The 22,742-nt window shown below is 35.4% G+C and overlaps 5 protein-coding genes across 8 annotated transcripts; 2 read left to right on the top strand and 3 right to left on the bottom strand.

The window, feature by feature from the left end:
• Nucleotides 1-1,323: 1,323 nt before the first annotated feature.
• Nucleotides 1,324-5,223, top strand: LOC21384980 (stromal 70 kDa heat shock-related protein, chloroplastic). The gene is made up of 8 exons (XM_010089625.2): nt 1,324-2,000; nt 2,564-2,816; nt 2,956-3,035; nt 3,128-3,270; nt 3,370-3,468; nt 3,605-3,794; nt 3,967-4,365; nt 4,488-5,223. The coding sequence occupies exons 1-8, from the start codon at nt 1,452-1,454 to the stop codon at nt 4,896-4,898; spliced, it is 2,124 nt and encodes a 707-aa protein (XP_010087927.1). The 5' UTR covers nt 1,324-1,451; the 3' UTR covers nt 4,899-5,223.
• Nucleotides 5,224-6,665: 1,442 nt separating this feature from the next.
• LOC21384979 lies at nt 6,666-8,652 on the bottom strand. The gene is made up of 2 exons (XM_010089624.2): nt 8,644-8,652; nt 6,666-7,811 (listed from the first exon to the last, which is right to left on the bottom strand). The coding sequence occupies exon 2, from the start codon at nt 7,771-7,773 to the stop codon at nt 6,979-6,981; it is 795 nt and encodes a 264-aa protein (XP_010087926.2). The 5' UTR covers nt 7,774-7,811; nt 8,644-8,652; the 3' UTR covers nt 6,666-6,978.
• A 2,758-nt stretch (nt 8,653-11,410) lies between these two features.
• On the bottom strand, nt 11,411-12,013 carry LOC21384978 (uncharacterized protein DDB_G0271670). Its single transcript, XM_010089623.1, has one exon. The coding sequence runs from the start codon at nt 12,011-12,013 to the stop codon at nt 11,411-11,413; it is 603 nt and encodes a 200-aa protein (XP_010087925.1).
• A 2,972-nt stretch (nt 12,014-14,985) lies between these two features.
• On the top strand, nt 14,986-19,378 carry LOC21384977 (MACPF domain-containing protein At4g24290). Its single transcript, XM_010089622.2, has 8 exons — nt 14,986-15,306; nt 15,522-15,804; nt 16,354-16,592; nt 16,752-16,953; nt 17,368-17,436; nt 17,535-17,721; nt 17,893-18,059; nt 18,311-19,378. The coding sequence occupies exons 2-8, from the start codon at nt 15,541-15,543 to the stop codon at nt 18,995-18,997; spliced, it is 1,815 nt and encodes a 604-aa protein (XP_010087924.1). The 5' UTR covers nt 14,986-15,306; nt 15,522-15,540; the 3' UTR covers nt 18,998-19,378.
• Nucleotides 19,379-20,445: 1,067 nt separating this feature from the next.
• Nucleotides 20,446-22,351, bottom strand: LOC21384976. 4 transcript variants are annotated; one of them, XM_024168191.1, is made up of 4 exons: nt 22,232-22,351; nt 21,803-22,038; nt 20,880-21,365; nt 20,446-20,796 (listed from the first exon to the last, which is right to left on the bottom strand). In XM_024168191.1, the coding sequence occupies exons 3-4, from the start codon at nt 21,189-21,191 to the stop codon at nt 20,644-20,646; spliced, it is 465 nt and encodes a 154-aa protein (XP_024023959.1). In that variant the 5' UTR covers nt 21,192-21,365; nt 21,803-22,038; nt 22,232-22,351; the 3' UTR covers nt 20,446-20,643. The 4 variants fall into 4 exon arrangements, with proteins under 4 accessions (XP_024023959.1, XP_024023963.1, XP_010087923.1 ...); XM_024168195.1 differs by having other exon boundaries at nt 21,803-22,035; nt 22,232-22,251; XM_010089621.2 differs by lacking the exon at nt 21,803-22,038.
• Between the last annotated feature and the right edge of the window lie 391 nt (nt 22,352-22,742).

Here is a 22,742-nt window from a genome sequence, read left to right as displayed (position 1 = left end):
ATTTATGGTTTGATACAATATTTTTTCTTATAAAAAATACACGTAAATCGAAAATAATTTTGAATCATGATTCTGAATCTATGAATCAAATAAAGTTAAAAGAAAAGTATTATTTTCAAACAAAAAACAATATATGGTACTGTCATTTTAAGAAGCAAAAAAAAAAAAAAAAAACAAAAAAAAACAAAAAAAAACAGGGGGCAACCTAACTTACTCTAGTGATCTATCAAATTTTCAATTTGAATTGATAGGAACAAATTGTTGTGTTTGTTTAAGAACATTCTGTTTCCTTTAAAAAAAAACAAAAAGAAAAGAAAAAGAACATTCTGTTCATGCAATCCATTTTAGCGTTTGATTTCTAAAAATATGCATTAAATCTTCGTAACTGACGGAGGACTTGATTAGTTACTTCGAATTTATTGGAGTTCTTAAGCTTGTATATTTATGCGTAACTAACCATGTAAATCAGACCAATATTTGAAAAAAAATAACACTGAAAAATCCTTACGATTTTGTGAAATAACGTTCATCTAATAGAATGTTCCAATCAAGTCGCTAGAAACCGAAAAATAACACTCAATTTTTTTCGATCAGTGGCTAAAAAATTGAGAACCATGTCGTTAGAAACCGAGAACTAAGTCGCCGGAAATCAAGAATCAAGTCGTCAAAAATTCAAATGTATTTTGCCCTATTTCTAACTCAACACAATAAATTACATTTTTACCCATAAAATGAGAGTCACAAACCATCCCGTGACACTTAACGTTCAAAATTTAATCGAAAAAGGGGAAAAGGAAAAATCGCGCTAACTGCTGATTGTTCAAGAGGAAATTTTGTAATTTTAAAAGTTCAGGCGGCATTTAGTTACAGACGCAATAATTCAAGGGGCAACAGTGTCATTTATCCATAAGTTAAATACAAATTAATTAATTTAAATAAATTATCTGATAGGACCATATCCTAAAAAAAGAAAAGGACCATATCCTAAAAAAAGAAAAGAAAAGTTTAAAATTATGGGCCGACAAGAACCAAAAGACAGTCAATTGGGCTGTGTCCACATTCACAAGCTTCTAAACCATTCCAGCCTTCTCTATCTCTTTCAGCCCATTCAAGAGAACCGAACCACCTCGAACTTTCCACCACCCGCCATTGCAAAACGAGTCATCAAATTGGACGGCAGTGATTGGCCCTCATGATCATCATCAAAATAATCGAACTAGCAATTGTTCCAGAATCTGTACACGTGGCTTCACCTAACCCTCTCTCTCTCTATCTCTCTCTGTCTGCGTCTCCCCAAAAACCCTTTTATTATTTTCTCTCCCACCTTCCTCCTCTTATCCCCTTCAGTACTCTTTCACCACACACCAAACAACTCAAAACTTCTTCTTCTTCGGCTTCTCCAAATTAGGGTTAGGGTTTTGCCAGTTCCAATTCTTCAATAATCATTTCCAATGGCTTCCTCCACAGCTCAGATAAACGTGCTCGGCGTAGCACCAGGCTCTTCTTCCTTCAGGAAGCACAATTTCAGAAACCCTAGGACGGTCTTCCTTGGTCAGAGGCTTGGGAGTACGGCGTCGTTTCCTTGCTCGGCGTTCCTGAGGACGGGGACCAACGGCATCAGGAGAGTGGGACCCCTTCGGGTGGTGAGCGAGAAGGTTGTGGGGATCGATTTGGGGACGACGAACTCGGCGGTCGGGGCTATGGAGGGCGGCAAGCCGACGATAGTCACCAACGCCGAGGGACAGAGGACGACGCCGTCGGTGGTGGCTTACACAAAGAACGGGGACAGACTTGTCGGTCAGATCGCCAAGAGACAGGCCGTCGTTAACCCCGAGAACACCTTCTTCTCCGTCAAGAGGTTCATCGGAAGGAAGATGTCGGAGGTCGACGAGGAGTCCAAGCAGGTCTCCTACAGAGTTGTTAGGGACGAGAATGGCAACGTCAAGCTTGATTGCCCTGCCATTGGCAAACAGTTCGCCGCCGAAGAAATTTCGGCTCAGGTATATATATATATATATCTAATTCTCTTTAGGATAATTAAAGTTTGGTTCTTTCACTGCTGAGATTGAACGAAAAATATTGACTTTTGAATTTTGATGGTAATTTTGTTGCTTTTTTGTTGGTTTAGTTCTTTGGAAATTTTGATTGAATTATTCGCTCTTAATTATTCTAATGCTGAATTGAAGACGAAATGTAGAATTTTGATGGTGATTTGCTGCTTTATGCTTTTTTTTAGTTCGTTGGAGATTCTAATTCTTGGACGGTTGGACCATTTATTGTTCATTGTTGAATTGACAGACTAGCTTCCAGAATAACTTTGAAACTGATTTTAGAGGCCCTCTAAGCAAATCCAAACTGAGCCTTAGCCGTGTAGCATTTTTTTTTTGGGTCCAAATTTCTTGTCAATTATCGTTATCTGGTCTTAGTTCATTAGAATCAGCTCTCTGTTCTGGTAATCTTTTTCCAATTAGTGGTCAGTTGCCAAATGCTAATTGTTTTACCTTGTTTCATCAGTATTGTCAATCTCTTATTTCTTTTCATTATAACTTTGTTTCTGATTTAGGTTTTGAGAAAGCTTGTGGATGATGCTTCAAAGTTTTTGAATGACAAAGTGACTAAAGCTGTTGTCACCGTGCCCGCATACTTCAATGACTCTCAAAGAACAGCTACAAAAGATGCTGGTCGTATTGCTGGTTTAGAGGTTCTTCGTATTATAAATGAACCCACTGCTGCTTCATTGGCCTATGGGTTTGAGAAGAAGAACAATGAGACAATCTTGGTTTTTGACCTTGGAGGTGGTACTTTTGATGTGTCAGGTAAGCGATACCGTTTATTTCAAATAGATACTGCATGATTTATTTAACTATTTCGGAAGATTTTGACTTATCACTGTTTACAATGAAATCACAGTTGCTCTTTGGCAAGAAATTTGACTGACCTTCTACTTCATTTCAGTTCTGGAGGTTGGTGATGGAGTGTTTGAAGTGCTGTCAACTTCTGGTGATACACATTTGGGTGGAGATGACTTTGACAAGGTACTTTCTTAAAAAACTGAGCTATGATCTCTATTTGGTGGAAAATCTGAGTTGATAAACATTGATACTTAACTATTACAACATGTGCACAGAGGATTGTTGATTGGCTAGCTGCCGCGTTCAAACGGGATGAAGGAATAGACCTGTTGAAGGACAAACAAGCTCTTCAGAGGCTAACTGAGACAGCTGAGAAAGCGAAAATGGAGTTGTCATCTTTGACTCAAACCAACATTAGGTATGTTAAATATACCGTAGGAATTGTCTTTAAATTCTTTTTTTTCCTGCCATGCACAAAGCTTCTGGGTTTCCACTGACAATGTTTGGTTTCCTGCAGTTTGCCTTTCATTACAGCCACTGCTGACGGCCCCAAACACATCGAAACCACCATTACCAGGGCTAAGTTTGAGGAGCTTTGCTCAGATCTCCTTGACAGGTATCTAATTTGTGTTGAACTATGATGACAATTATTATGTTTTGAATCTATTCTTTGCATCCACTGTTTATGAAAAACAAAACACTGTGGATTTAGTTTAAAGTCTAATTTCTCTTACCTGAAATTATCTAATCAGGCTTAAAACACCAGTGGAAAATGCCTTGAGGGATGCAAAACTCTCCTTCAAGGATCTTGATGAAGTGATCCTTGTTGGTGGGTCGACACGTATCCCTGCTGTTCAAGAGCTTGTGAAGAAGCTGACCGGGAAGGAGCCTAATGTTACAGTCAATCCCGATGAAGTTGTTGCTTTGGGTGCTGCAGTTCAGGTGAGTTTGCGGTTAATAACTTGTTAGTTCACTCCATGGTTTTTAAATTTTCATGTGGAAAAATCAGTTGGATAACTGAACCAACGCTTTTGAAGATGATTTTAGGGGATTGATATTGTTTTGTATTGCTTGCATGTGATAGATGTTAACTTCATACTGTTTTTTATTCTAGGCTGGTGTGTTGGCTGGAGATGTCAGTGACATTGTGCTCTTGGATGTAACCCCATTGTCGCTGGGTTTGGAAACCCTGGGTGGAGTCATGACGAAGATCATCCCAAGAAACACCACCCTGCCTACTTCAAAGTCGGAGGTGTTCTCTACAGCTGCTGATGGCCAGACAAGTGTGGAGATTAATGTTCTTCAGGGTGAGAGAGAATTTGTGAGGGACAACAAGTCTCTCGGCAGCTTCCGGTTGGATGGTATCCCACCTGCACCTCGTGGGGTTCCTCAGATTGAGGTCAAATTCGACATCGATGCGAATGGTATTCTCTCTGTCACGGCTATTGACAAGGGTACCGGGAAGAAGCAAGACATTACGATCACCGGTGCCAGCACATTGCCCAATGATGAGGTATTTTGCTTGTGTTTCGTATTGGACACAGATGTTTCTTAGCCTTTAGGTTGAGGAAATTCATTTAGAGGCTTGATGCTCGTATTGAGGACTAACGAGTGAAAAAAATGGAAAATTTACAGGTGAGTAGAATGGTTAAGGAAGCAGAGAAGTTCGCAAAGGAGGATAAAGAGAAGAGAGATGCAATTGACACAAAGAATCAGGCCGATTCGGTTGTCTACCAGACAGAGAAGCAGCTCAAGGAGCTGGGAGACAAGGTTCCTGGTGCTGTTAAAGAAAAGGTTGAGGCCAAACTTGGAGAGCTCAAGGAAGCCATTTCAGGAGGCTCTACCCAAGCTATTAAGGATGCAATGGCGGCCCTCAACCAGGAAGTGATGCAGCTCGGTCAGTCCCTTTACAACCAGCCTGGTGCTGCTCCCGGTGCTGGACCAGCCCCTGGTGGTGAAACCGGACCCTCGGACTCATCTTCCTCGTCCTCCTCCAAGGGACCCGATGGAGATGTCATTGATGCAGATTTCACGGACAGCAAGTGACATGTCTAGGTAGATGGACGATCCTTAGATTTATTTTCTTTCTTTTTTTTCCCCTTGATTTTTCTTTGTTTAGTAAATGTTTATAGAAGTGGTTTTTTTGGCGGGGAGTTTGGATCTGGATTTTGGACTACTTTTCCAGTCATTTTTGTTTGTGGAGAAACGAGAAAGGATGTTATTTAGATTCAGAAAATAGCGGATGAATTTAAGAAGCAAAAATGTTGGGGTTTCGGATTGAAGCCTACGCACATTGTTCCAAATATTAAACAAGGACTTGCGTAGCCATATGATGAATTTTGACATGATAAATTATTTATCGGGTTTCTTATCCCTTGATTTCTATTTCTTGTTCTTTTGTTTTTTCTTTGGCTAACTTTCCATTTCTTGTACTCGGATTAGAATAATCACAATATAATAACTTTTAAAGTTCCTTTGTTCTGCATCATCTATATATGGATAAAGTGCGCCAAACCCGCTGAATTGTGTTGCTTTATATAGCACTCCTAAAATTCCTTTTAGCCGCTAAAAGGAATTATATAATACCTTTTATAGAGAATAGTGAATCAATTGCGGAAGTGAGATTTCATTCAAACCTTCTAAACTGTAAATTGAAGACATAAGGTGGATAGAACGGGGAAATGGACTTCAATACTAAGGGCTTAATATACTCAAAATCAAATATTTGATAAAAAAAAATCAAATAATTGATTTTATGATAGTGTTTTTATCTAATAAAAAATTTTAAAAATACTCATAAAAAATTTGAATTTTTTAAATGTCAGAATTAAAAATTATGATATGAGTATGCTTTTTAAACGGCTTCAAGAATGAGTTGAGACTAAAACGACAAAACGACAAGGATCATATTACACAAACGACACAGGATCATCGTACAAAACTCATTTATTTTAAAACAAAAGTTGCGTTTTTAATATCTATAAAAAACTCCCAGTCAAGCATTTATTTAAAAAAGGCCATTTTGAAAAGACTTTCAAATCAGAAAATTTTTTAAACCATTTAAAATATATCTTCTAGATATAGGATAAACTATTGCTTTGTCTCCAAGATCTCAAACTTGCATGTCCTTATCTTCTTTCTGAAATTGAATCTAAATCTATTAAGCTTGCACACATTATCTTCTTCTCAATTTTCAATTCGACTCAATCTTAAATCCTAGAAGATGAACAATGACTTAGGTGTCGCCACAAGATGCCAGCACTAAAATACCTAACATATATATTACATAAACACAAAATTCTTGATAATTGTGGGCATATTTCAGTTTTCAATTTCATTATATATCTTCGAGATAGAGATTATGTGCGTAAAATGGCTAACAAAATGTGTGCCTATATCACGGTATCATCTTTCTTTCTTTCTTTCTTTCCTTTTTTTTGTGTGGTGGGGTAGGGTTTAAGTATCATATATTGGATTAAGAGTGGATCACATAATTAGTAATTTTCTCTTGAGCTATTATACGTTTTTGGTTCCACAAGTTTAAGGAAATTGTATCTGCCAAAACCAACATTAGTGTATAAACCAACATTTGTAATTATATTCGTTTTATGCAGAACTAGATTCTACTCGAGGACTTCAATTTTTCATTACCATGCAATATGATAGACAATCTTAAGGATTGGGAAAGTAAAGGTGTATCGTGCAACTATCAATTTCTCATTAATCAGTTGCAAAGATTTATAAATTGAGTTTATTTGACAAACTTATGGACCACTATAATTTACATGGAACTATTACACAATATATGGTTTGCAACGCTAGAATTTACTTTAACCACCATCGTTAGTTATGTGGTGAACAATAATAGAGACCAATTCTTAACAAGTAAAAGCAGACAACTCTCTTTTCCTCCCCCAGAAAACTCTCAATATACAGGAAACTTATGCTCAGACACAATTACACAACAACCTAATAATAATGTCACATAACACCACCATTATACTAACTGCTAGCCATGTACACCATGTACAGTTTTACCCTATGAGAAGTGGAGTGGAGAGGAGAAAAGAAAATGAAGAATCATCTGTACAAGTCAGCTCTCTTCATTTACAGTCTTTCTGTTACATCACTCCCACAATTTCTTTCTGGGACTACGAGGAAGACTCTCTGATCTATCAATCCTATGACAAGAACCATGGACAGGAAAATCATCAAACCCTCCACACCCTTTATGGTGCCTAAAACTTGTGTAGTAGTGATCAAGGCCACGACCGGATAAACCCCTTCTTAACTCGGTCCTACCCAACGTCGACAACGGCGGAGAAGCCGTCCGTTCATTCCCGGGGGGCATTTGAAGATCCAGGAGGGGTCTAGAAGACTGATAAGCATGGTGGTGGTGGTGGTGGTGTAGAGGGTAATGATGTTGCTGAATCCGGTGACTTTGAGGACTTTGAGGACGGTAAATGCTAGGAGAGCTTTGCACTCGATGCATGTTAAGCCCTGCGCTACTAACACTACTGCTGCCTAGGTAACAAGGCGGCAACGTCTCATGGGCTGCAGATTCGACGGGATGGAGCTCCGGAGAATTGGAGCTTGGTGAGGAGCAGGCAGAGGAGATGCTAAAGATGGGAGTGTGTGTAACAATGGGAGTGATTTTAGCCCTCCGAGTAGCCCGAACTACACCATTGACGGCGTCAACATACCGTTGCTCGAGCGAATGGTGTAGGGGCTCCACATAGGCAGCTTGATTCTCGTGAGCAATGGATGGCGGCTTCGACGGAAACAAGAAGGCGCGAAGCTTTGGGGAGCCTTGGTTCTCTTGACGGTTATATTCATGAAGCATGTGCTTTAGATCTTCATCAGTTTTCACTGAGACTAAGGTGTCTAGATCCTCAGGGATCAATTGGTACTTGAGAACCATATCCCCATCAAATTGATCCAAAAGCCTTTCCTTTAGTTCTGTTTGTGAAAAGAACAGGACACAAACATACATGAACAAAAAAATATTGTATAAAAATACTAAACTAGTATAGGTATTAAAGGAGACAAAAATATGTCAAATTGAAGTTCACACTACAGTAGATATAATAAAAGGAGAATGCCATCAGAAGTACTAAAAAAAAAAAAAGCTTTATCCATACTATTATATCAAGTTCTGTTAAATTTTCATTTTCATTTTTTTTTTGTTTAATATGATTTTGAATGTATGATCTTATTTTACCCTACAAGACAATTCGCCTTCCATAAATCAGTTTGTTATCCATTCTCGCTAAGACGAACACAAATACCTAAATAACAAAAAATGGAAAAAGACTGATCAATGCCACTGTCTCACTAATGGTTATGGCCTTTTTTATGTATCCTTTGTCTCTTAAAAAATACCTTCTCTTTATTCTATGATTATATTTCTATCTGTCTTTTACTTTCTTTTAGTAAATTTCTCCTAATAGATCCTGCGCTTTTTTGTTTATCCATATTAGTTTTCATTATCACTGCTTTTGTCATTACGACAGAGGAATTGAATTTCAAAAGTACAAACAGAAGGAATATTCAAATTAAAATTAAAGATTAAGAGAAAAAGAAATTTTTTATTATATATATACGCAGCGTCAATTTTCCAACGCAACAGAAATAAATAAATAAATAAATATATATATATATATATATATATATATTGCCTTTTTGCTGGAACAGAATGGAAAAACGCGCGTCGTCGTTGCGTTCCAGAATTTTCAGCGCCAATGGGCACCAAATTACAAAAAAAATTCTCAGGAAACAAACAGAGACAGACCTGAGAAAGTGATGTGTCCTCCTCCTCCACCACTACCACTCCGCCTCCGGCCGCCGCCATGGATGAGGATAAGGATTGCCGTGTGTCCCGATTCTCAACCAATAACCGAGTCGGTTACTCTGTCAGCCGATCAAATGACGAACAGAGTACTAAATTTGAGTCCGAAAATCGAAAGCAAACAAAAAGGCAAAGAATTTAGCGGGAGAGAGAGAGAGAGAAGGAAGGAAGATCAAATGAATGGACAGTTATTTTGTTCCGAGAATAGTTATTTATGGAAAATAACGGGAGAATGATTCTGTTTTAAACTAACCACTGGTTTTTTCTTTTAAAAAAAAATATAATATATTATTTTTGTTTTTTATTTTATTTGTTATTTATTTATTTATTAATAAATATATAAATCGGAATGGATTTGAGCGAATCTCTGTGTCTCCCTCCTTTTCTGTGTCTCTCGTCGGTTTTTGTTAGCCGTTTCTTCAGCCAAAAGGCCAAAGCTTTTGAAATGTAGGCTATGAAATTATGCTTTTAACCTCCACATATACCACACGTCCACCATTCCTTGCATTTTGGTCGAGTACTTGACACTTGTAAATCACTAGTGAAAACAGCTTTTGTATTTTTTTTATTTTGTTTTTAAAATCACGTGGCATTTGGTTCATGAATTCAAATCATGTGATTAGAATTATTTTCAATTTACGTAAATTTTTTATAAGAGAAAATACTGTAGCGAATTACGAACCAAGATTCGAATCAGGGAACGAATCTAGATACCAAACGGACATTAAAAGAAGTAAAAGATTGGTTTGCCTGGTGTATTTGGTGTGGATAACTTGTTTGTTTGACCATAAAAATGTAACGCCGGATAAATGTACCTCATGACATCAACAAGAACATCGATATATCCAACAAAAGTGTGAGAATTTATTTTTTGAGAAAACTTGATGTTAACACAAACACACTCTCCTACCGGGAGGATAATATAAATTTCAAGAGAGATTGTTAACATCACGTAGGTCCCGCAATTACTACCGTGGCACCTCATAACCCTCCTATATGGAATTTATTTGGTCCCACATATTGGTGGTCCACAACAAGTGACGTGCCTGCCTTATTTGTTATCACGACAGGAAGGTAAACATCAGATGCAACTCAAATACCACATTGCGATACAAATATCCCTTTCATTGCTACTCGTTGCCTTAATTTCCAAATTTTGAAAGGGAAGGAATTTATTAAATTATAAAGGAAAGGAGAAAAAAAAAAAAAACCAAACAAACTTTTTATGTCTGTAATACGCGCTTCTACACCTTATTGTTCTACTCTAAAATTTTTTGAACAAACAAAAAATAAAATTGCTATTTTCTTCTTGTTAAGTGTTTACCAAAGTTATAAATGTACAATTTGCTTCTAACAAATGTTACAGTTTGACTAGATGAGTTTTGTTCAGGGGTACGTCCAACATTTAAGACAAATTACAGTCGTCCAACATTACGTTTTCCTTTTTCCCTAAAGAACATTGTAAAATTTTTCTGAAAAACATATTTAGCTTCCACATATAAATTTGAGAATAGACCTCTGTTCAATATATATATATATATATATATATATATATTGAGACTTGACTAAAACACACTAATTTCCGCATAGTCTCACTCACAATTTCATTGAAACTAAGATCATCTCCGATATCAATATTAATGTTAATTGTCTATTTACTATCAAAAAGTGTGATATGATATGTTATTTTTAACTTTATTCTAATATATAATAATATTTGAAATGTTAAATTTATTTTTTTACATGATTATTAAACTTTGAAAGTTGTAAAAGTAAACTTTTATGTTTAAAATAATTAAAAAAATACAAAAACTGCAATGATTACATGAAAAAATAAACATTTCAACCAATAGCAATTAAATGTTAAATTTTTTATATATTATACTTGGTGGGATATTTGCTACAAAATATAACATATAGAAAATTTGGCACAACAAATAACATTATATTGAAAAAAAAAATTTTATTCTCAAATATTAAATTTGTAATTAACACATCAATTATAACATTACATTAGAGATACTCTAAATCCATTACCGAGTTCTAATAGTGGAAAATGAGAAAGAACAAAAGGACATTATCCTTCTTATCAAACAATAAAAATAACATGCCCATCTATCCAATGTCTTTTTTGTTCTAATTTTGTTTGTTTGAGAAACACAGGATGCTTAACCAATTAATTATTGAACTTCTCTCATTTTAATAATTGCATAGTAAGCGAATATATATATGTGTGTGTAAAGACTTGTAAAGAGGGTGAGAGAGAAGCCTAGAGATTTGACAAAGGACTAATAAAGAGGATATATATATATATAAAGCCCTGTTTTTGTGCCATCATATACATATCTATCCAAATAAGTGCATGCTTATGACCGCTCATAATCAATTCCCAACAATGATAATTTATCTCCTAAATGTAGCAATTAATGTTGTGTTAATTATCTAATTAAGAGTTACGTAACTCAAACACAAGATGCTTAATTAAGTGGACAATTTATTGAACTTCTCACTTTTTATTAAATTGATTGATAATATATAACTGAGCTAACATTAAGAACCAAAAACTCAAGACTGGAAAAATAAAACAAAAAAGGCCAATAGATTTGACTTGAGGAATACAAGTACAAGTACAAGATTGAGTCATTAAATAATAAAGTTGTGCAAAAAAAAAAAAAAAAAAAAAAAAAGAGAAAGAGAGACGACTAATTAATTAACGAAGTCCAAAGAGGCGCTTACAGGCTTTAAGGATCTTGCCTCCTCCGTGCTTCTTCTTCTTTCCAGATCTCGTTTTGTCTTCTTCTAATTCATCATCTTCATCGTCAATGGGCGACGCTAACGTCACCGACTGGTCATGGATCCGACAGTACCTCTCCGAAACCGACGAAGATCTTCTCATCGAAAGCACTCTCTTCACCGCAGACATCGAATTAGACACCGAGCTGTTCCTTCCCAGCACCGCGTTATTCGATGATGAACCAAACGCGGCCTTGTCTGCTTTTCTTGCAATATCTCCGTTAACATTTTCCACTTCTTCGCGATGATCATGATCGTCATTTCGTTTCCTCGGAGAAGACGAAGAAGACGATGACAAAGAAGAAGAAGAAGAAGAGTTATCAGCTTGAGTGGTTTTATTAGTCGTCTCCTTGGTTACAGTGGCATCCGTGTTCGTCTTAATGATCTGATCTAAATGGATTTTTGATCTACTGGAGTTTGGAGTAGTCTGGGGAAACGACATTGGAAGATCTGAGGAGAAATCTAGAGATTTTGATTTGTGGGTGTCGATGATATTGATCTTGGAATAACCCAGCTTCATAGCTTTGGATTGGATCACTTGGTCAGAGAGAGAGAGAGAGGGGGGGTAATGGTAATCGGTAAATGGCAATGCATGTGTGTATAAGTATGTGTTGTGTGTACTATATATATATATATGCGACGACAGTGAAGGGTTTGTAAGCATATGGGAAAACGATATGAGATGGTCCAAAGGATGGGACGTAGAAGGTCAGAGGGCGGTTGAGCTGCCCTCTTTGTGAAGTGATAGAGAGGGTAGATTTGCCTATTTGGTGTTGGTCAAAGATAAATAAAATATGGAAAAATATGAATTGAAAATTCATATGTAAAGCAACAAACCAATGGAGTATATTAAAATAATGGCATATGCTCTCTGATCAGGCACTTACAAAGTGCCTACCCGCACTTGTATAATCGTATATAAATTATGTATATTTATATATAAAATTATGTATATTTAACATAAAATATAATAAATTAATTAATATATATATTTTCATGTTATGTGTTCACTAATTACTATAAAAAAATATGTTTTGAAAATTAATATACATTATCGTTTTTTATAACTTAACATACATGATTTATATGTAAATATATACGATTTACATGTAAATATACACGATTACACAATTATACAAATGTCATGTAAATATACACAACCTATCTGTAAATATACATAATTTACTGTAAATATACACACTTTATATAAAAATGTACAAGTGCCGTTCTAGTCAGGCATTTTCCAAGTGCATGACCAGAGACTTTGTCGATATATATATATGTATATATATATATATATATATATGAAATATACTTAGAGGCATTATTTGTGCTAAACACTGCCAATAATGGAAAATAAAGGTCTTGTCTTTTTACAAATTAAGTTTTATTGTTATAGTGTTTTTTTTAATTTAAATTTAAATTTTTTTCCTATAGTGTTTTTATTCTCACATACAAAACTTAAATTCTTAACTTAAGTGTGAAACAAACATACATGAAGTCTTATTTATTGACTTTATACAGGACTTAAGGTATTTTCATTTGCACAACTCAAGTCATGACTTGAGTTATGTAGGTATAAGATAAACACTGTAACAAAAATGTTAAATTTAAATTTTTATGAGAGAAAATATTGTAGCAATTTGACTTGAGTCATAAAATGAACAATGACTTAATTTCTATTAGTAGGTGGTGCTCCCTTTAATACATTGTTAAGAAATTTGTATCTTCTCTTTTAAACTTCTATGATAAATCATAATACTTGTAAATTTGGGACACGTTTGGAACTCGTTATAAAATGATTTTATTTTTTGTATGAAAATGAAAATGAAAACGTTTTCAATCTCAGACATAAATCATTTTTGAAAATGTGTTTTGTAGTTTTATCAAGAGATTATTTTTAATGTAAAAAAACTCATTAATGTCTCTCTTTTTCTCTCTTTGCTTGAGAGAGAAGAAAATGAAAACAAAAAATAAAAAACGACTAAAAGTCATTTTTCATTTATCTTTCATTTTACACTAAACCAAAAAATAGTTTTCATTTTCATGTTTTGTCTTTATTGCGCCAAACGTTATTTTAAAAACGTTTTCATTTTTATTTTTCAAAAAATGTAAAAAATTAAAACGAAATCAATTCAAAACACGGCCTAAAAATAACTTTAAAGTGTTTTCTAATTTCTTCATAAAAATTATTTTCACTATTTTTATTTTTATTTTTAAAATATTTATTAAATAAACGTTATTTTATTTTTATTTTTATTTTTTACTTATCAAAATAAGCGAAAATCGTTTTAAAAAACGGTTTGAAGCACGAACTTGAATTTCAAAAAAAAAAAAGTTCGGCGCCTATCTCGCCAACTGAGTTGTCTGACGGTGTACTTTTTTATTGATTTTGAAATTTCCTGAATTTATTATGAATTGATCATTGCAATACTTTAATGGCTTTGTCTGCTAAAAGGAAAAGGTTAAAAAGAAGGATCTCTTTTTTTATTTTTTTATTTTGGTAAACTTTCAATCTATGACTCTGTGTGTGGTGTGCAGAGAACAACTTTAACTAAACAAATTATGTCTACGTCTAAAAGAATAAAAGCAAAAGGAAAAAAAAAAAAAAGGGAAAATAGAAACAAAATTTGTGGTCTGCTCTAATAATTAACTACGCTTTTATCCCATTCTTTAGCCAAAAAAAAAAAGGAACAAAGCGCTTATTTTGTTAGCGCAGAAAGAGAGAGTAATAAATTTCATAACATTATGCCTCTTAAACATAACAAATTTAATTTCATTATTTTCACATGCTTTTTCTAGTTTTGATATGACACAACACTAATTCTAAAGGAAAGTAACCTAACTGTAGACTACTACGTTATCATTTTAGTGCATTGCCGTTTCTTAGGGTGCCATAGTTGGGCAAAATTTTGGTGAGAATCTTTTTAATTTGGTCTAAAAATAAGGGAGTTTTTCCGCTCTATCAGTAGTTTTAATTTTTAACCATTAAATTTATTCAAAATAACATTAAATTAATAAATTATATAAAATAAATAAATTTTAATATAAATTTAACCGTTAAAAAATAAAAAATTATTAATAATCTATTTTTACCCCTAAAAATTAAACTGTACAATTTTTACACTTTGACCAAGTACAGTCAAACTCACGGCCGATGATCGACTAATCTTTACACCGACATTTAAAAAAATAGATAAATTAGGCACTGTGATTATTGGAGATTAAATAAATAATATTTGGGAAACAAAAGGTTTGACCGATTTCTCACCCAGATCTCAATCTCACAGTCTCACGTGATCATAATATTCGTCAAATTCAGTCAAACTAGGAACAAACTTTAAGATAGACACGGAGGCACCCAATTGATTCTCAGCTGTCGGATACTAATTCAGCGGCTCGGCTTAATATTTTCCGTAATTTTGCCATAATTTCAGCTACGCCATTTTTTTATTTATTTACTTCTTTTAAGACCTTTAACCCAGAGAATGTTTAAATCAAGAAATTCCGACTTTCTCTCTCTTCAGTTGAATTCATTCATTTCTCTGACTCACTCACTCCTCGTGCTTTTCACATATCTCACTCTCTCTCACTTTCTTTCTAATTAGGGTTTTTCTCTCTCCAACTTTCTCTCTCTAAAAAGTCTACATTGGAACCCAAAGTCCTCCAGCCGAACCTCTGAAAGATCGACGCAAAATCTCTTTGCATTTGCATTCCAAATTTGGCGACAATTCCAGCTCCATTTCGCATCAATTTCGTTTATGTTTCCATTTCCAGCTCAGAACTTGGGCTCTTTTTATTGCGCCGAACAATGTACGAAATTCATCTTATTTTTGCTCAATTTGCATGTATTTAGTTTCAATTTTGAGCTAAATTCGTGATTTTTGAGCCTAATTCTAGTTTTCGGATCAGTTTTGGATGAAAAATGCGCCGACTTTCGCATTTTCTCGAGCTGAATTTGTGCTTTGACTTCATTTCTTTCTTTTTTGTCGATTGGTATTGAGTTTTAGATCTGGTGTTTGGTGTAGGAGAAAGATTTGCTGAGTTATGGCGCTGAAGGTTCCGGCTTCGAGCGCTGCAGAGATTGCAATTGGTTCGATAGGGAGGGGATACGACATCTCAACGGATCTACGGCTCAAGTACTGCAAAGGAGGAGACTCCTCTGATTCGCGTTTGATCGAGATTGATGAAGACGATGGCCGCGAAATCGTTTTGCCCGGTGGAATTACAATCTCGAATGTTTCTAAATCCATCAAATGTGATAAAGGCGAGCGAACGCGGTTTAGGTCCGATGTTCTCTCTTTCCAACAGGTATTTCTTCTTCAAGTTTTGTTGTCGTTTATTCTTAATGATGATTTCTTAATCTCTCACCATAACTCATAAGAGATCACTTTCTCCTCCAAATTGGCATGCTTTCTCATGCATATGAAGTTGGAAATATGTTACTTGTCGTTTTATTTTCTCCTTTGCCACTCGTATGCATTCTTATGCATGAGAAGTCTTGGCAAAAGTAATATTTGCCCACTAATCTATGTTTGACACTATTTAAAAGCGTACCAAAAAGAGGAAAAATCATGAAGAGATGAAGGAATACATGCCAATTTTAGTAAACTTGGATCGGTGAGATCCACCTGTCATTCAATTTGTACCTGCCATGTTCACGTATAATTGTGATCCAATAGAGATGGATGTTTCTTTCTGGGCACTTTAATAATATCCTCAAATAGGCTTTCTATTAATAATAAATGGAAAAGAGAAGGCGAAGAAAGGTGATAATAACCATTGGTATCAAGAGATTTCATCGAATGTGTTGTAGCTTTCTCTGTTTCAGTAACTAACTGCATTCTCTCTCACTCCTAGATGTCAGAGCAGTTCAACCAGGAAATTTCTTTGACTGGAAAAATTCCTTCGGGCCTCTTCAATGCAATGTTTGATTTCTCAGGTTGTTGGCAGAAAGATGCAGCCAACAATAAGACCCTTGCTTTTGATGGGGTGTTCATCACGCTATACACTGTTGCATTGGAAAAGTCTCAGATGGTACTACGTGATCACGTTAAGAAAGCCGTCCCATCCTCGTGGGAACCCGCTGCATTAGCAAGGTAAATATAAAGTTTTCCATTAGCAAACCGCTGATCTCTCCAGTCTTCTCTTTTATGTGTCTTTCTGATGATGATACTAGTGCCTTTCCACTATCTGTAATGTGATGATCAATGTCATTGACAATAAAACAATGTTATGTTACACGCTCACTATTCCAGGTTTATTGAAACGTTTGGGACCCACATTATTGTTGGTGTGAAAATGGGAGGGAAGGATATTATATACATGAAGCAGCAGCACTCATCAAATCTTCAACCTGCCGATGTACAGAAAAAATTAAAGGATATGGCTGACAAAAGGTTCTTAGATGCCAATGGCCAGTATAGTTCATCCTCTCAACAAGTTTACAAAAATGACAAGGTTTGTGGATAATTTCTCGATGTCTTTTGATTTTGGTTCTACAATGTCACATACGACCATGGAATTTTTTTATTTTTATTCTTTTTTGGGATTTCCTTTGTGAATTTGTAATGGATGATCGTCTTAAGCTTCTGCTGTTCTTTATACTTTTCCATCTCACCTGCTGGCGGTATGACACCCGACAATAGATCTAGATGCTACATCTTTGAACTATTACCCAATATCCTTAACATAGTAAGATAATATTCAAGTTTAACCACGTACCTCAGAGACAGTTGTTTTCTTCCTATAAAAACTGTCTTGGTTAGCATACAAAAGCTCCTATGGTGATTTGATTTGTTAAAGCAATCGCTTATTTTTTCATAATTAACTTGTTTCTATTTTAGGTAACTTATCTAATCATTTTTGTTTCAGTTTGAAATCAGGGAGCAGCAACTACGGTTTGTAGACACTAGTCCTTCAAGTTCTTATTCACACAAGGAGGTGTGTTTCTGATATAATTTCGTGATAGAATAGCTGTCTTATGAGAGTCGGTACTAATTATTTATCCACTAAGTTATGTAATATATTTCTTGTTGCAGGATATTGTAACGATTTGCAAGAGGAGAGGTGGAAGTGATGTTAGAAACCTATCGCACCATGAATGGTTGCAAACTGTTCAAAGTGAACCTGATGTGATCTCAATGTCCTTTATCCCAATTACCTCTCTGTTGAATGGAGTCCCAGGAAGTGGATTCTTAAGCCATGCCATAAATCTTTACTTACGATGTAAGCAACATTCCTTGTTCTTTGCATATTGCATATGGTTTTGAATTACTGCTATTTATTCCCAACAAGCCGATAGATAGTGGATCTATATATTGGGCCAGAATATCTCACGCTGATATAATTTAGCTGGTAATGTGTAAAGTTTAATCCTTCTTCTGCATGTTTCTGTAGATAAACCACCAATTGAAGAGCTCCATCAGTTTTTGGAGTTTCAGCTACCAAGACAGTGGGCCCCAGTGTTCAGTGAACTTCCCCTTGGTCCACAGAGAAAGCAACAAAGCAATGCATCTCTACAATTTAGCTTCATGGGTCCCAAGCTTTATGTGAACACTATTCCTGTAAGAAACTATGATATTTTATACCATTCGGCATAAGACGTTTTTTGAAATTGTATGTTTTGTAATCTATGTTAACTTTGTAGTGCTACATTTAAGATAATTTCTTGATATCTTCCTCATTCCTTATCTTTGTCATTTACAGTTCCCTTCTTTAAGCTACTTTGTCACTTTAACATTCCAAATATTGATGATAATATCTGGAGTTTGATTATTCTGCATTCTTCAATTTCTTATACACCCTTTCGTGGCAGGTTGACGTGGGTAAGAGGCCAGTGACTGGTCTCCGGCTATATCTAGAAGGTAAGAGAAGCAACCGCTTAGCTATCCACCTACAGCATTTGTCCTCTCTCCCCAAAGTCTTCCAACTCGACGACGATCCTGACGGCAACTTCCGCCGTGAATCCTACGACCGTAAATACTATGAGAAAGTACAATGGAAGAATTTCTCTCATGTTTGCACCGCTCCAGTGGAGTCCGATGAGGATCTCTCAATAGTAACCGGAGCCCAGTTACAGGTTGAGAATTATGGCATAAAAAATATCTTATTCTTGCGACTCCGCTTCTCTAGAGTTTCAGGAGCTGCAGTCGTAAAGCATCCCGAGTGGGATGGATCACCGGGATTGGCACCCAAGTCTGGATTGATATCGACACTAATCAGCCATCACTTCACAATGGTTCAGAAGCCCCCTCCAAGGCCAGCAGATGTAAACATAAACTCCGCGGTCTACCCCGGAGGTCCTCCTGTCCCCGTCCAAGCGCCAAAACTTCTGAAATTCGTAGACACCACAGAGATGACAAGAGGGCCACAGGACAATCCAGGTTATTGGGTTGTCTCTGGGGCAAGACTAGTTGTTGAAAAAGGAAGAATATCACTGAGGGTTAAGTATTCTTTATTGACTGTAATATTACCTGATGAAGAAGTGTTGGAGGATCATTAGGTCTTAGACTAATGTTTTTTTGGTTAAGAAAAAAAAAAGATCAATTTTTTTTTTTAAACCTCTAGTGATATATTATGTATGTATAGATAAAGAACACAAAACGTACAAAGGAAACAAACATGGAGACAGAAAAAGACAACAAAGAGGAGAAAAGGGGGCCCTCATGTGAAAACGTTTTTCCTCGTTCTCACATGTGGTGTCAACTATTATTGTGTTGTCGGTTTTGGTGGTGGTGTGTTACGTGTAACATCTTTTTTCATGTCAAAATGACCTATGAAAGCTCGAGTTGTTCGAGTTAGGGGCCTTAGTGGGTTATTGGATGGAGCCTCCTAGTCCTAGTATAGCTTGCACAAAGTGGCTTCTCATGTTTACTTGTGAACATGCAATTATTCTTTTGCAATGGGAATGATTGCGTTCAATGAGATTGGATTTTCTTATAATCTTTGGCAGATAACACAATTCCCATAACGAAATGAGAATCACAGGATATGAGGGTTTTTTTGTTTTTTAGTATCATTAAGCACTTTCCCAACGTATTTAAAATTAGAGAGGGAAAAAAAAACTAAAATAAAATAAAACGTCTCTTTGTAAATGTCGTTGATTGTTGTATCCCTTCCCAGAAAAAGCAATAGTCACCTTATTGTCGGTTAAGAAAATTTATATAGATGATAGAGTTTAAGTGATTTTTATACCATTTTTTCTCACCTATGTTACAATGTGTATATGTAGCTAATAAGTAATAAATTTATTACAAATTTCCATATAGATACTTCAATTTCTAATGTATTGATGAAACACAAATTTTTAGTTACATGCAAAAGTGTTGAGAGCTTCATTAAATAGGTTGTTCGTAATTAGAGCTATGGCTATACTTAGAGTTAAATAAAAAAGCATATAGTGTTGAAAAAAAAAAGTGTATATGTGTTGTCTCACATGGAAAGTGAATGAGAATGAGAATGATTTATATACATAGAATGACCTAAGATCTAAAAAGTTAAACTTTTGAGTCAAGTTAGATTCTAAAGTGTGTTGGGTTAGTTTCGCACGTGGAATCTCCCTAACATATAACACACTACAACCAATTACAAACTCCACACTCACTTTAAAATCCAATTCTTTCAATCTGATATTTGGTTTCTTCTTCAAAGCAGTTGAATATTGCTAGGAAAACAAAAAAACAAACAAACAAAAAAGCATATAATGTTGAAAAATAAGTGTATATGTGTTGTCTCACATGGAAAGTGAATGAGAATGAGAATGATTTATATACATGGAATGACCTAAGATCTAACAAGTTAACTTTTTGAGTTAAGTTGGACTTCTAAAGTGTGTTAGATTAGTTTCGCACATGGAGTCTCCCTAACATATAACACACCACAACCAATTACAAACTCCACACTCACTTTAAAATCCAATTCTTTCAATCCGATATTTGGTTTCTCCTTCAAAGCAGTTGAATATTGCTAGGAAAAAAAAAAGTGAATTTCCAAGGACATTCCTCTGCAATCAGGCGCTCACTGAAAACTTGCAGGGTATTGCATTCTCTCCAAGAAAATATTGCACTGCGATTGTACAAAATTTATATAACTTAACTTAGTATATATAGAGATAAAAGAGAGTTGATTGATTTTATGAATATACAAGTACTATATCTGCTGAGGAAGTAGAAAACTATGTTCATGGGAAGGCCAACATATTCCTTCCCGTTGGGAAGGAAAAGGAGCTGGTTGTGCTATATATGTTGGATACTGCTGCCCAGGCATCACTACTGAGAAATCTGATGCGCAAGTTGTTGGAACCTGTAATCATTTAACAATCAATTAGCATCACATCTCTGAACTGATTCAAGTTAAAAGCGTAATTTTCTTGGATGGGAAGTTACTGTTTGTGGATTTCCAAGTTTGTGAAATGTTCCCGACTCGAGAGAAGCGTTGGCGCTGGCGATATCTTCAGAGGAGGAAAAAGAAGGGCTTGGCTTGAAGAGATGCTCAAAGATGGCCATGATGAGAAACATAGATATCAAAATAGCTGTGGCAACAAAACCAAAGGAAATCGCATTCATGGATGTCCCAAAACTTTTCCACGGAGCTTCATTATCAACTCCTCCTACTCCTGTAACTGTTTGAGCTGGGGTTGGATCTGAGCTCGTGTAAATGTTCCATGGCTTTGATCTGTCTGAATTAATATCATTCATACTCGTCTCTCTCTTCTTTTGCCTCTGTCCTTTGAGGATAAGTTTGACTTTTAGTCAACTTCAACACTTGTAAATAATTGCTCTCAAAGATCAAGAATGTGCGACTAGGTGATTGCTTCTATTGAGTATTCTTTCAAGAATGACGTTTCTCATTCATTTGCAATCTCTATAGATCTGCACAAGAACGACAAGATTAGTCATTAAGAAAATGATGTATGGCTAATAAAGTGACCGGCCGAAGAACAGAAAAGACTTGTATCAGTTTCATGGATAAAAATGATGGCCAGAGAAGCAGTTTAGACTATATCTCTACATTTGAGCGTCTACTAACTAGGAATTCAAAGAATCGGAGATAAAGTTTCCTGAGAAAAGGAATGAAGTTCCAGTAGAATAGAGTTTTTCAACATTCAATTTATGTTATTCTACTAAGCAAAAAGAAAAGTTCTCACAACCCCATTTTTCAAAACAAAAATTCCAATCAGGTTCTCTTGGAGAGCTGATCTAGGAGACAAGAGAAAGAGATTATTATTTTTCTTGGATGTCAAAATATTTTTGTGAAAGTGAGACTAATTTTCAAGTAATTTAAGAAGAAAGAGCGAGGAAAACATTACGAGGAAGAAAGTTTCAGCAATTAATTGCAGTGCTGCTGAGGAAAAGACAGAGAAAGGACGACAGTTACTTCCAAACAAACAATTGCAGAAACCAGAGTTTCATTGATGACTTCCAACTGAAAAGAAACATGGGCAGGTCTTGGATTTCGCTATTGATCACTGCTGATAAGATTTGGCTGAACCAAGTTTGCCATTTTCTGTTATTTGTTCCTAAAACTCCCCTTGCTGAGATGCTACTAAACCATCAAGAATGTGACAAATGACAAAAATAACAAGATTTTATTCTCAAAACACTTACCAAGAAAAGGGGGAAAAAATGTCAGAAGAGAATTGACTTGAGGCTATTCTTGTAATGTAATGACTCAAGTTAATCCAAGATGTATTACTATTATTATTATATATGAGAAGACAATATGAACAACAAATTACCTGATGTTAGTAGGAGGAGCATAGCCATTGTTTTATGGTCCTGAGATATAGGAGCATCCTAATCCTATAATCTTTAGTTTCCGATTCTGTGGGTTATCTGCCAAGGAAAAACAAGACACCCACGATTCTCAATGCATTATTTAAAGAATGTAGCCTCTACCCAGCTAGCTTTATACGCCAATAGAAAATGTAAAGACAAAGTTATATGATAAATTTCATTGGTACACTTTTCCTTTTATGTGTGTGTGTGTGTTTTTTTTTTTTATTTTATTTATTGTGTTCATGATCCGTGATGCCTAACTTAATTGATACTATACCTTGTCTGAAGAAACACAGCTAAAGAAATCAAAAACAATGGGCCTTCATGTCTGGATAGCCTTAAACCAAGTGTGGCCTATTTGGTGCTTTTCCACAAGCTGTCAACTTTAAGTGATAAAATTTTGATTTAGGTGGTGGGCAATTTGTTAGTTATCAACAACTCATTAAACCCACATGAAAGAACTTCCGACTC

The sequence above is a fragment of the Morus notabilis genome, unplaced genomic scaffold (genome assembly GCF_000414095.1).
Source record: "Morus notabilis unplaced genomic scaffold, ASM41409v2 Scaffold2913, whole genome shotgun sequence".
NCBI lineage: Eukaryota > Viridiplantae > Streptophyta > Magnoliopsida > Rosales > Moraceae > Morus > Morus notabilis.
The sequence above is the reverse complement of the archived record's forward strand: the minus strand, read 5'-3'. Positions and strand labels throughout refer to the sequence as shown.